The following is a 12,978-nucleotide window of genomic DNA, read 5'->3' on the forward strand; positions in this document are numbered from 1 at the left end:
CTCTACACTCGGTCTATTGAGTGTTCAGTGCAATACTGATTTTAGTGATTTGTTTTTATTTTGTTAAACAAAAAATAATTAACAATTTTAATCGAGTCTTTTTATCTGCAAAAGTTAAACAAAAAAAAAATATTTATTTGATTTCGTTAATTCATATCCGGTCAACAAGCTTAATCGAGTGACTTGAATAATAAATTAAAATTCGCGCCCGATAACGATACAAACCATATGATGAAGCTTTAAAAGTGATTTCAATCCATCGTTCAATTGTATACTGATTGCTTATCTGTTAAGTAAAAGCACATACCTCCTCGATTGTATTTTTATTTTAAAGAATGAATTCAATGCAACTTGAATAACGGTCGTGAATGAAACTCTTTGGATACAATTACGTTAACGCGGAAAATTATTGTGAAATACTATACTGAGTCAACAGTAGATCGGAAAAATTCGAGTGTTTGAATTAAGAAAAAAATAAAAGGAATTGTACTATTGAGAAATCAGATTTGTTAAGCAAAAAGAGAAACATAAAAAGCGAGAAAAAAATGCTGCATACGGTCAATAAATTTTCCAGTCATCCGGAAGGGATGCTAGACCGAGATCAGAGAACAATTTTTATTTTAAAAACAAAATCCATTCCATTCAATTGTAATACATGCTGTTGTGATCATTGTAAGATAAAATATTTCGATATTAGGAAAAAATATTTAAATTCAAATGTGAATTGTGACTATTTGCATAGTAATAATTTTCGCAAGAAACGAGTCACACGGTTTTTCCAAAGTAAGTTTCAATATTAATTTTGATTTATTTATTTTTTGATTTATTAATTCAAGTTAGATATGTAAGCCCCCGTTTAAATCATAGAACATTAAATTCAGTCGATTATAACTGATTTTATGTTCGACGAATCTGTAAAATAGGAATTGAGGAAAACCCTCTTCGTGTACTCGAGTCTGAGATCACTGTCAATAAAATAATAAATTGTATTCGCAACTAGAGAATTCTAATTACTCTGTCGGACCAATATTAAAATCATATTTATCTTTTATACGTTTCAATTTTAATTCAAATAAACCATTAAGACATAACATCAACCGATACTCAACCGAAAAATCTATCAAAAACAAAATCAACATAATTTCCAATGTAATTCGAATAACCTGTCTCATCAATGGTAAATAATATTTTCCCGTGTGCATTAAATTGTTTGTTTATTCATTTTGTATAACATGTAATGTACCGACATGCAGTGTCTTTGCATATGAGTTATACACTTCTCACGAAATAAAAACTGCTGTGTCTCGATTCTCTGCACATTTTCGCTCATCTATTTTTTTTGTATTATTGTTGTATGTTGTACGTATGTGGCAGAGTGTGTATGTTACATTGTGTTTAGATTCGTGAGACTCAAAACCACATCGGTTGATGAGAGTGAAATTCATTGATTAAATTGAATGGTCAAATGTTGAGTCGTAGAATTTATCGTTCCAACTTCTTGGAGGGAAGACACAATGCTGTTATAATGGGTGTACGTACGTACATCACTTTTTTGTTCATTTTTATACGTTTATAACCGTACGTGCAATATATTATGGTGTATCACTTGACACAAAATTCTATTATAATTTTCGTCAAAAAATGATTTTCAATCTGAAAATATTTGTTAATTAACAAACGTCTTCAATAAATTGTTGAATTGGAGTTGAACAAACATTTAGACGTGTATTATACTCTTATCTACCTGCTCGGTTCTTTACATGTGACGAAAAAAAGTTTTCCATTTGCGAAATTTGAATGAATTGACTTAATTAATCCGAATGTTTGATGTTAATTGAAATTCAATAATCTTAGTATAAAATACAGTTCTTGATGATGACGTCTCTAAAACGCCAGCAGCTGTATATACATATATATATAGTTAGTTAGCTTTAAAAGAGAAATTGGCTTTTCACTTTCGTTATCAGTAAATTGATTGTTTGATTGAACTGACTCAATATCATTGAACGCATAAAAAATCTCTTGTTTAATGACAATATCCCAATACTGCGATTCATTGAAGAACTCAAGAACAAACAAAATTCTTTAGCATAGCCCCGTGAGAACATTTTTTTTTTGCTGAAATACAAATCATCTCAAATTTGCGTCACAGATTCAGTAAATACGAAAAAAGGCATAAGAATTCGTCATACGTATTTACACTGTATCAACAAGTGTGTGACTAATTATCGAATTTGAGAAAATATAAATATTTTACATTTTCATATTTCGGATGTTGGGTCGCTATATCGTCATTCATATTTCATAATATCGCAATATTCATTCATTCAAATTTGTGCAAATTAGTGGTATATATATATAGTATCTTGATGAAGAAGATTTTGAGCTCAATTTATAAGGAAAGAAGTTTTTAAAAACATTTTGATATTTTGAACGAATCTACATATTAAAACAGTTGACATTTTTTTTCTCGATAATAATTCGTTTGTATTTCTTTATTTAAATGTACCGCCAATGTAGCCAACAATATGTCAAACAAAGCTAGCAAAACCAATAAAAAAAGTCGGTAGTTAATATCCTTCTTTATCATCATCGTTTAATGGAAGATTTATAGTAGAAATTGGTGTTTGATTCGATTGGTAACATTATCCAAATTTTCCAAATATAACTGTACATGAATTCATAAGGTTACGCGTACTATTCCGGGTCAATAGGTTAACACTAAAGAAAGGATTATTTTTAAGAATTTTAATTCTAAAAAATTACAAAAAAAAATCGGAAAAATTCCGAATAAGTTCTGAAGTTTTTTCGGATTTTTCAGAATCCTTCGGAGTTGTCAGAATTGAAATTGCCAAAAAATAGTCTTAGTGAGCTTAACTGAAGCGAAAAACAGCTAGATCAAAATTACCTAAAATTTATTTTATTATAACGTCAAAGGACAAATGAAATATTGGCACTTTTGACTTTTGGTGACCTTAACACACCTAAAGTGAAAGATACATAAAATGTGCCTTGTTCTGTGACACTTTAACGAAATAAATTTTAGGTAATTTTGGTATTTAGCTTCTTGAATTTGAATTTCTCTAAAGTATTGTGATTCAACTTACATGAAAACCTTTCATACAGCGATCCTTTTAAAATATTATTAGAATTAAATATATGCTTCTCGTAATGACGATTGACCAGCGTCTTCTTAGACGTACATTTTCATCCGTATTAGGTGATGCATAATGGGAAAATATCAATAAAATTAGTGAATTTTCTTTAATGCTTATGTCCAAATCATATCTCTTTTACTCTAATTTTAGCAGCCTTACGAAGTTTGTAAATGTTATTTTGGAGTAATTGACAACACCTGCGAATCACTTCAAACTTTTTCCTGTACAAAGTTTGCAAGAAAATCTCTGCAATATAGCCTGTTGTATTGAGAGAGAAGAAAACATAATTCGAACCAGTTGAGGGATGTGTCAAACTATCTATGAAAATATTCAATGACAAGTACCTCAAAGCAAGTTATAATTAATTGATCTTCGACATTCACACTCCAATGATAACAATCTATTGTTCATAAAAAATGAACCCATTCAATCATTTTGTACTGTTTGGAGCCAAGAGCTGCAATGAAAAGAGAAGCCGATTGTGTGAACGAAATATCCACCATCTCACGCACAATTTTGTTTAAACAAAAAAGAAACCGCTTGGCTTAACAGAATAGTGTCTCTGAAATAAAAAACTGCAACTGACCCAACATGCTCTTACTCTTAGTGGTGTACACAGAAATTTCTGCACTCATTAAGTAAAGGATATCGCAATTAAATTGCTCAAGTTTCATTGTATGTCATACATGAACTAGAGGGAACATTGTTACATTGTAAATGTTTGAAACAAAATGCAGTAAGAAGCCACAGATATGAGAAGAAAAAAATATTCTTCGCCGATTCATAGACCTATTTTAATTGGACATTAATTAATTTAATTATTTTACAAAATTTATTTCTTATTTTATTCTATACGTGTTGCTGCGTCCAAGCTCAATATTATACATAGATATGTACATAGATGCGCCATCTCATTAACTAGAATATCAACGCGTAATAAGAAGAAAAAAAAACATTCAGACAATTCGATAATAATCAGTGAAAAAGCAATCGCATATAATCGTCCAGATTGGTTTTTATTTCCTTTAGATAATCATTGTCATATTATATGGTCAACAATAAGCAGACGATTCATACGGTTGCATATTAAAACATTTGAAGGCTCTTTTGTTGAATTGCAACATGTAGTTAAATGTCTTGTATATCGTTAATTCGTGCGACGTTCGTATAAAAATCACTTGAAATGCTGAGAATGTTATTAATAACCGGACAGAAACATATTTTTTTATACGAGTTACATATTGAACCATATGTGAATGGTTGTTTTGACGATGTATATTATGACCGATGCTTTTCGATGGTTTTTGTTAAAAGGTATCGATAACGGCTGTTTGCAAAACTTTACAACGTGTGTGGGTTCGGTTTTTTTTTCTCGATAGTTTGTTGTTTTGGTATGCATGAAAAGAAAGAGAAATAAATCATCCGTTTATGACTAGAATCAAAAATGATTTTCCGGATAATTGTTTCGTACGGTGGATGAGATGCTTTTTCGGTTTCTGTCAGACAGAAGGCTTACTGGATGTTTACGACAATTCGGATGAAGTGGAATGGGTTATCATCATTTTAGTTGTAAATACCAATCATTTTCTAATTATATTGTCCTATATGTCAAGCGTAGAAAGGTGTACTGTTCCCATTAATAGACAATTTTTACGTGTCGTCGTCAAACACCCACGAATTAATATATCTTTATATATACACACACACGCATATATAAAGATATCTCAATCAGATCCTTTGCTTCAATTATTTTCTATCAGTTTTGTAAAGGTCATTCTAATTAGCTGCTCGTCAACACATGGTGAATGGAGAATGCTTTGGAAATAAAAATGTAGACGAAAGACAATAATAGGCAAATCCTTAATTGAGATCGAGGAAAATTTATCCTGAATATTATTGGTTAGTAAACACCGTGGGTGGATCGAATTTTTTTTTTTTCATTTTTGGTCAAAAGCTCGACTCTAGAGTTATGTGCAGAATTTCTTTAATAAATTTCTTTATAACTAAAACAATTTCCTCATATATATTCATTTACGAGAAAAAGGACATTTTAGAACAGTCGAACAGACAATTTGTAAAAAAAATCAAATTTTCAAATTTCAAAAATATAAAAAAAACATCATCTAAACCTTAAATCTTAAGGTGATATCTAGTAGTTATAACCCATGATTACGGTTCGTCAATGAACCGAATGCAAGGGATGAACAATAAACTAGTCACACTGAATTGAGTAGTTTTTTCATTTTGGGCGAAAGCAAGCGATACAAGGATAAGCCATTACATGAATTTGAAAGAATTTCAGTGAATTTTCAAGAATTTAATTTCCTAGGGAAATCATTTACCTATTTACCCGTTCTGGACGTCAATTTGCAAGTTGTTACATTTATTTTAGATTTACAGGAGAAAGCATCTACCCAGCCGTTTCCACCTCGTATCAGCTAGCAATTCTTTGTTTATCCTTCAGTTTTCTATTTAAAACCTTTATTATTGCCTCTGCGATCCAATGCCATTTCTTTTACCGGTAGTGTATGTATGATGATAATCTGTAATTAGTTAGTTGTGAATATTGGCTCGACGTACATAATTTACAATTCACTGAAAACAATTGGAGCTGTATGTTGAATCTATATTTGCGTGCCATAGATACGAAATTTGACTAACTGCTCGTGCACATAGCAACATACGAAATATTTCGTCGCAGGATCACCAAAATCACATCTTTTCTCTTACGACAACACTAAATTCTCATAATTTACTTTGTGTGTTACCAACGCACTTCAAGCTCGTTGGTGTTAATGTATGTACGATGTTGTGGTTTTCCTGACTCGCATAAACATAATTATTTAGATGTAAAATTGCCAATTTAAAATTGGTAATAATGAAATATTTTTAGTTTGAGTGGACGAGGTTGCAATTTTCGAAATGAAGAATATTACGAATTCCAAAATGTCCTTTAGATCCAATGTATAGACTGTGAGGCTGCTTGCTGTTTGAAATAATTTTCCCAAAGTTTTCTATATAACAAGATGCTGCCGGTTAACTAGCTAAATTCATGTTCCGACTATTTACGTTGAATTGAATTAACAATTTCAGTTAATTAGTTTTTTGATAATAATACAAAATTCATGGAATGTCCAACACTCAAGAGACGAAGCAAAAAACATAAAAAGAGCTTTCATCTGTCACTTTCTTCCAACTCAGCAAGTGTCAAACTCACGTATACGTCGCGTAGTTTTTATAAAGTTTTACTGCTGATTTAGATAACAATGCAAATTAACCAAAAATTTCTCTTTTCGCCTGGTCAACAAATGTCAAACTTGCATTTGCTGCTAAATCTTCTGTATGGCATAAAAGTGTATTACCTCCTTTTGTGATTAAATCAAATCCAAGTTTCATGACAAAATGCAAACTAGCTGAAATATAAATCAAGTTCCGTTTGTTAGAGCTCGTCCAAAGAAACTATTTTTCGTCGCAAAGTGAACGCATTGAGTTGATGAAACTAAATTCTGTCAATGACGATGCAAACCAAATTTATTTTATTTCATTTCACTATTTTTACACAATTTGTCGATCGAAATCTAATTATTTTCGATAAATATTAAAATCTAAACTAATTGACATCTTCAATGACAACTTCCACTAACAAGTTAATTATTCTCGATCAAAATGGGCCGTGAAGAATGAAACCTCAAAGTTAACTTTGACAGGACAATAGTTAACGTCAGTGATAAAAAAGAATTCTTGTACAAGCACTTGAACTTATATTTAATTGAAAATTCATAGATTGAGAATTTTCAATTACATCCTCGACTCTTGACTTCCATCAACTTTTCAATGAAGATGGCGAAAAACGGTCGACCTTGTGAAGTTCGAAAAATTGACAACAGAGTTCGTTAAAAAGTTTCGTTAAGTTTAGTCAAAGTAAGCGTGCTGGAAAGACGACGTAATAAGATTTTGACTGAGGTAGTCGCATTATTATCAAGGTTGTCGTGTCGATCAGACAGAGCTTTGTGATCTAATCAATTTTAAAAATCTTTTTTCTTTAAAGATGTTTTCTGAATTAAATTTCAACCTTTAATTAATTTGAGCGTTTGTTTGCCGAAGAGTTTTTTATTTCGCGAATATGTGTTTTAAATGATACGCGAGACTTTTAAGATTTTTTTAAAGCTTTGTTTTCGTCCTAATGTCCTCTTCATAGTTAACTGAAGATCTTGGCGTTTAGGAAATATTCAATCAATATCGATACGCGCGTCGTTTTAAGATTTCTTCATTAAGAAAAAGTGTTTTACAAAAAGTTTTAATATAAACGACCTTCTAAGCTGATTTTATTCAACTAATTTTAGAAACAAGAAACTGTATCGTTTGCAAAAAAATTTAATAATTTCATGCTCTTAATTGAAACAGACTTTGTTTTGTCTTACTTCACGATCTGCGCTTTTTTATTTATTTATTACGAAAGTCGAATATATGAGGAAATCGAATCTTACAAATTAAACGAAGATCATCACTGTCTCAGCGCAAAAAACAACAACAACAAAGTTTTACCAAAATGACTAATTTCAATTTTTTTCCAGAACTCAACAAATATCTCCTAGCATTTTTCTGCATTTGGATCTTAACATCGCATCATTTTCAACCTACAGCGATAATGGCGATGCCAGTTCACACATCATCGGAACACAACAAACATCCCAGGTCGCTAGGCACGTTGAAGTTGTTTCTCAGTAATCCGTGCGGATTCGAATCACAGCTTTCGGGATCGGATCCATCCGATAGTCGACCACAGTACGCATTGGAGAACAAAGATGTAAAGTTCTATCTGGGAAAGATTGAAAGTTCGGCGAGAACGGGACTGTCCGACTTTAAAACAGGATATTTGAAGAATTTCGTAAGTGAAAATTTTATTTCCATTTTATTTCGCTTACCTTAAGACTTCCGTAAAAATTATGAAGAACTTGTAGAAAATTGCCTCTGTATCCTGACATTGAATGGTTGTATTTTCAGCCATATTTGTATTTTCTAACCTCAAAATAGAGGATTTTTTCACGATTAATGCCTATTTCACTGTATACAAGGAATCCTCCACGCCAGCAGAGCGTCTTCAGCTCATGTCAATGTTAAATTGAAATTCAAAATGAAATGCGTTAAGTATCAATAAAATTTAATAATCACTCGATATAAATCTCATCATAGAAATTAACTCTAGTTTGACAGTAGCCGATGACTCACTTCGTATGACGTGTACCTACTCTCGCAGCGAGCACTGTCAAAAAACTTAAATAAAAACAAAAACTTTTAACTTTATCTGTAGTGGCAGCACTTTTCATTTGTTAAACAAACAATGACTGAAAATACTTTCTGTCAATTCTAAGCGTCAAATCCTTCGAATTTCAGGAATTATAAATCTTCATCAAATCAAATTATCAAAATTAAAATCAAGTTTTAATATCCGAAAATTTAGTTGACCTACTAAAGCACAGTGACTGAACGATCATTTGGTAGTATTTGCTAGTACCAGGGCCGAACTGGCTCCAAAAGGCGTACTTGTACGATGAGGCAAAAAGCGCAAAAAACGAAAACTTATTATTTAGAAAGAATATAAGCATATGCTCTCTTTCAGCTGTTACTTGCACAAATCCTATATATTATTTCGGATATAGTTTGTTGTGCTACAGTTTGAATTGATAAAAGTAGTAAAATGTTAAGTATACTGCGCGACCAGAGCGAGCGATTTTTTTTATTAATCGTTCAAAGCTGAAATTCTATTGAAAACTTGCTTAGGATTAAAATAAAAATTATTAGAAAATGACCAAATACGTCAAAAGTGAAAAACGCTAATGAACCGATTTCCCTGATATTTTTTAGTATTTCTGTGATGAATCGCCAATATCAAATCGCCAAAAAAAGAAATTGCCAAGAAAAATCGACAAAGTGTAAAGAAACGTCAGAAAAAGGAAGAAAAGCTAAGAAATGTGAAAAAACGCCACGAATAGAAAATTTGTCTTTCTAGTGTTTCTTACAATTTGGCGATTTTTTCTGGTGATGTAACAAATAAATAAAAAATGGTCAATCGACAAGAGGAATCACCAAACGCAAAAAAAAAATCGTCGAGGTATGAAAAAACACCAAAATGATTTGTTTATATCTTCAAGTCTCATCACACTTTAGCGAATTTTATCCATTAACGAAACGTAAGCGTTTAGTGCGATCCTTGCAATTTTATCCTTCTACGAAATGTAATATAAAGGCACATCGCGAGATCATACTGATTTTCACCTTTTACAAAATGTAACATAGACGCGCTTTGTAAGGTCCTAGCCATTTTACCCTTCTACGAAATAACGTTTCTTGTGTGCTTCTTTAAACTTTAGAGATTTTTCTTGGAGTTTTATCATATTTTGTGGATTTGCTGAATCACCAGAAAAAACCCCAAAAAGTGAAGAGACACCAAGAAAAATCGACGAAGAAACGTCAAGAATGGAAATCGGTCGTTCCTCACATTTTTTGGTGTTTCTTCACAATTTGTCGATTTTTCTTGGCGTTTCTTCACGCATTGCCGTTTTTTCTTGTGATTTAACAAATTAACAAAAACGATGAAACGCCAAGAAAAATCGCCAAAGTGTGAAGAAACGCCGAAGTCTAAAGTATCGCCAAGGAAAATTTTTTGGCGATTTTACTTTGGCAATTCTTCTTGACTGTTTTTTTTTTATTTTAGTCGAATTTAATCATGTGAAAATCGACCAACCGAATTTTCCGTTTAAAAATCCCAAAGTTTCACCAACAACACTAAAAACATTTGGAACAATTCTGAAAATTAAACTAACTTATTAACATCGTTAGATTATTCTGTTGCAAGGAAAGATCGTTTGTTTAGTTCGAAGATGGACTATGACGGACTGATAATCTCCGAGTTATTCCCGACAGAATATTTGCCGCGTCGCTTGATAGCACGATAACTTGAGAAATTCGCAACATATTTCCAACTTTTTTATTCGACGAGGAAAACATCGGAGTAATAATCTAGGAAATATTCCGAAAAAAATTTCGAACTGATTTCTTGGTGTTTCTCTGTATGGAATAAAAATGGATTGTTCAACGAGTTTCATTTTCAGTTAAGGTAACCAAAATCGAAATTCAGACAGTCATTCGAAGAATCTGACCCGTCAAGCAACTAAAGAAAACTCATTTCCTTCGACAGAAATCGAAGGTGAAACTGTATTCCGTTGAAGGCTTATCGATTTCTTTCGTTAGCGCCGCCGGCGAAAATTTTCGCGTTTTTGAACGACAAAATATAAAAATTGCAATCAGCGCCTTTTACGTTTCATAATATCATCTAGACCAGCGACACAATAGTACATTTTATTTCTGAAAAGGCGCAAAATCCAAAAGGCGCACTTGTGCTTTGTCTAGTTGCCATATATGGCCAGTCCGGGCCTGGCTAGTTCTGATAGAAAGCGTGTAATTTCATTGGTACTGTCCAATGAAATTTCGGCGTCGCAGTAGGTACTTTTTTCTCATTGGACTGATTGGTAAAACCGTATGTGTCCACCTTAATTGAATAAATTAGTTTTAGAATATCAGCTTCAGTTTGATATAAACAATTTCCTTTCCCCTTACTCGGTGCACGCTATGAATTCCTGCAAATAATTTCACGTATATATCATTCTATCTCGCTGTATTTCCTTTCGGAAATCAACCAGACGCCGGATAAGAATAATGCTAATTTATGATTGAATAAAAAATAACTAAACTTTTCATCATTGGACAATATTGCACTAAGGTGATTCACAAATAGATAAAACAAAACCGAAATGTTCGATAAATGACAATTAACATACTATTTACTACGATGGGTCGTGGATAATCAGTATTTATATTGTATACATCTCATGGTGTGTTTTTGCCACCAGTATTCGAAACATTATAACTTTAGTAACAAACATCGCACTTCTATCCACTGGATAGATCCCTAATAGTCGAGTTTTGCGTCTTGCAACGTTTCAGACCGTTTCAAAAAGTTTACGGATCATTTTCTTTCTGCTGTAAGATCGTGTGAATCTTTTGTAAAGGTCATTTGGTTGACTTTGGCATTTGCTTCCCCTATGATTTGGTGGTTTCGCTTTTCAGCGTTCATGACAACACTTACGTTTTTAGTTCACCGCTACTGTTTCTTCGTTTAGCTTTTGATATTCGTAGAGCAGTTGAGCAGGTGATCAATAGGATTTTGGCAATGTTAGAAATGGCGCACCATTTTCTAGATATCTTTTCATTCTCTGACGTTTCTATCGGACTCGGTATTCTAGTCCTTCATATAATTTGCTTCGTTGAATTTCTGAGAAACTCTTTACTGAATACGGTTTTTCGTTCCAAAACTTCTCTAAGATATATTCGAGACTGTAGTCTCTGACTTCGTTGATATATACGACTAAATTATTTTCTTCCGGAATTCTTCGAATTCTAAAATTCCGCTGATTTCACATGTAGCCTGGGGTCGGGCGTTTCAAACAAAACAAAAATCATAAGTAAAATACGACCCACCCTATACTCAATTCAACACGACATGTTTGAATTATAGATACTGGTTTCACATGACATAATAATCCTTATATTCAGCGGCCATTTACTAGGTCAGACTGTACATAGCAAACAGTTCCACCTAACGCTTATCTTTCAAAAATTTTGTTTCATTGCTACTGCACAATGAAATACCGAAGGTGTTAGTTCTTTGATTTTTTCTCACTGTTTGGTCTGGACCTGTTTTCTGAGTCAATTAATGAATGTTACTCCTTCACACTTTCGCTCAATATCTTAATAAAAAGAACAACATGTCAACTATTCGTACAAGTTCCCAGCTCCTGATATTTCCTTTGTCTAAAATGTTTTTGGTAGCACCACTTATTTTACAGCAGCCGCTAACAAAAATAAAATTGAAATGTCTCTTTGATTAAGTCACTCTCAGCTCGTGCACAGCAAATTGCACACAACAAATATTTATATCGCGTGAACATTTCCATCGCGAAATGTTAATAAACACTCGATAATTGTTTGATGACAGCCGACATATAAGCAAACTAGTGAATTTGCATTCTAAACATTGCAACCGGAAATAATAAATTCGAAGTTTCAATACGTTGTTTGTTGTTGTTGGTTTTTTTCGTGTGTATGTCATTTCCATCGTGAGCCACGACAGTTTCTTCTTAAGAAGAAAATCCCCCAAACATAAGTGTGTTTGAACAGCACGTTGATGATGAATCCGATCATCAAAACGTACAATGAACATTCATGAAATATCTCAACATTTATATTACCGCTCATTGTGAAATTCCAAACACACGAAACAATCCCATCGTATCCACAAAACTATACAAACCAAGACAATATACCACTACGACCATCATTATGAAGCAGTGAAAAAAAAATGTTTAAAACGTTATTTGGTTGTGAATTTCTGATCGCAAGTTTTGTTTTATATAAAAATTATGCTTTGCGAAGGTCAATCATAACATTGATTGACGAAAGCAAAATGAAAAGAGTTTTTTTTATGAATGAAACTATGTACTATGAATGAATGGATGATAAAGTGGAATTTTTACACCTTCTTCAGTTTCGAAAAAAAATACACACTTCATCGTCATTCAGTTATGTTAATCATTTCGAATTTATTAGTCGTTAGTCATAATTCGTGCAATTAATCACAGCGAGACGTTCGGTATTTAACAATTGAAATTATTTTGTTTTTGTGTGTTTAGTGTGTTATTGTGCCTCGAACAATGTAACGCCAAAAATGCATTTTAGATTTTTTGTTTTGAAATCGCAATGG

General features: G+C 32.4%; 1 protein-coding gene across 3 annotated transcripts in view; it reads left to right on the forward strand.

Annotated features, from left to right (window-relative positions):
• The window catches only part of LOC119068590, a 46,471-nt gene that overhangs the window by 20,655 nt on the left and 12,838 nt on the right, over positions 1–12,978 (forward strand). For 2 of the 3 annotated variants that reach the window (XR_005086183.1, XM_037172243.1), the window contains exon 2: positions 7,733–8,046. Coding sequence is in view for 2 of the 3 variants with exons in the window: in XM_037172243.1 (XP_037028138.1) it covers positions 7,807–8,046 (240 nt within the window). In the remaining variant the exon portion in view is untranslated. The remainder of the gene's footprint in view (positions 1–7,732; positions 8,047–12,978) is intronic. The other variant, XM_037172244.1, reaches the window with a different exon arrangement.

The sequence above is a fragment of the Bradysia coprophila genome, assembly GCF_014529535.1.
Source record: "Bradysia coprophila strain Holo2 chromosome X unlocalized genomic scaffold, BU_Bcop_v1 contig_20, whole genome shotgun sequence".
Taxonomy (NCBI): domain Eukaryota; kingdom Metazoa; phylum Arthropoda; class Insecta; order Diptera; family Sciaridae; genus Bradysia; species Bradysia coprophila.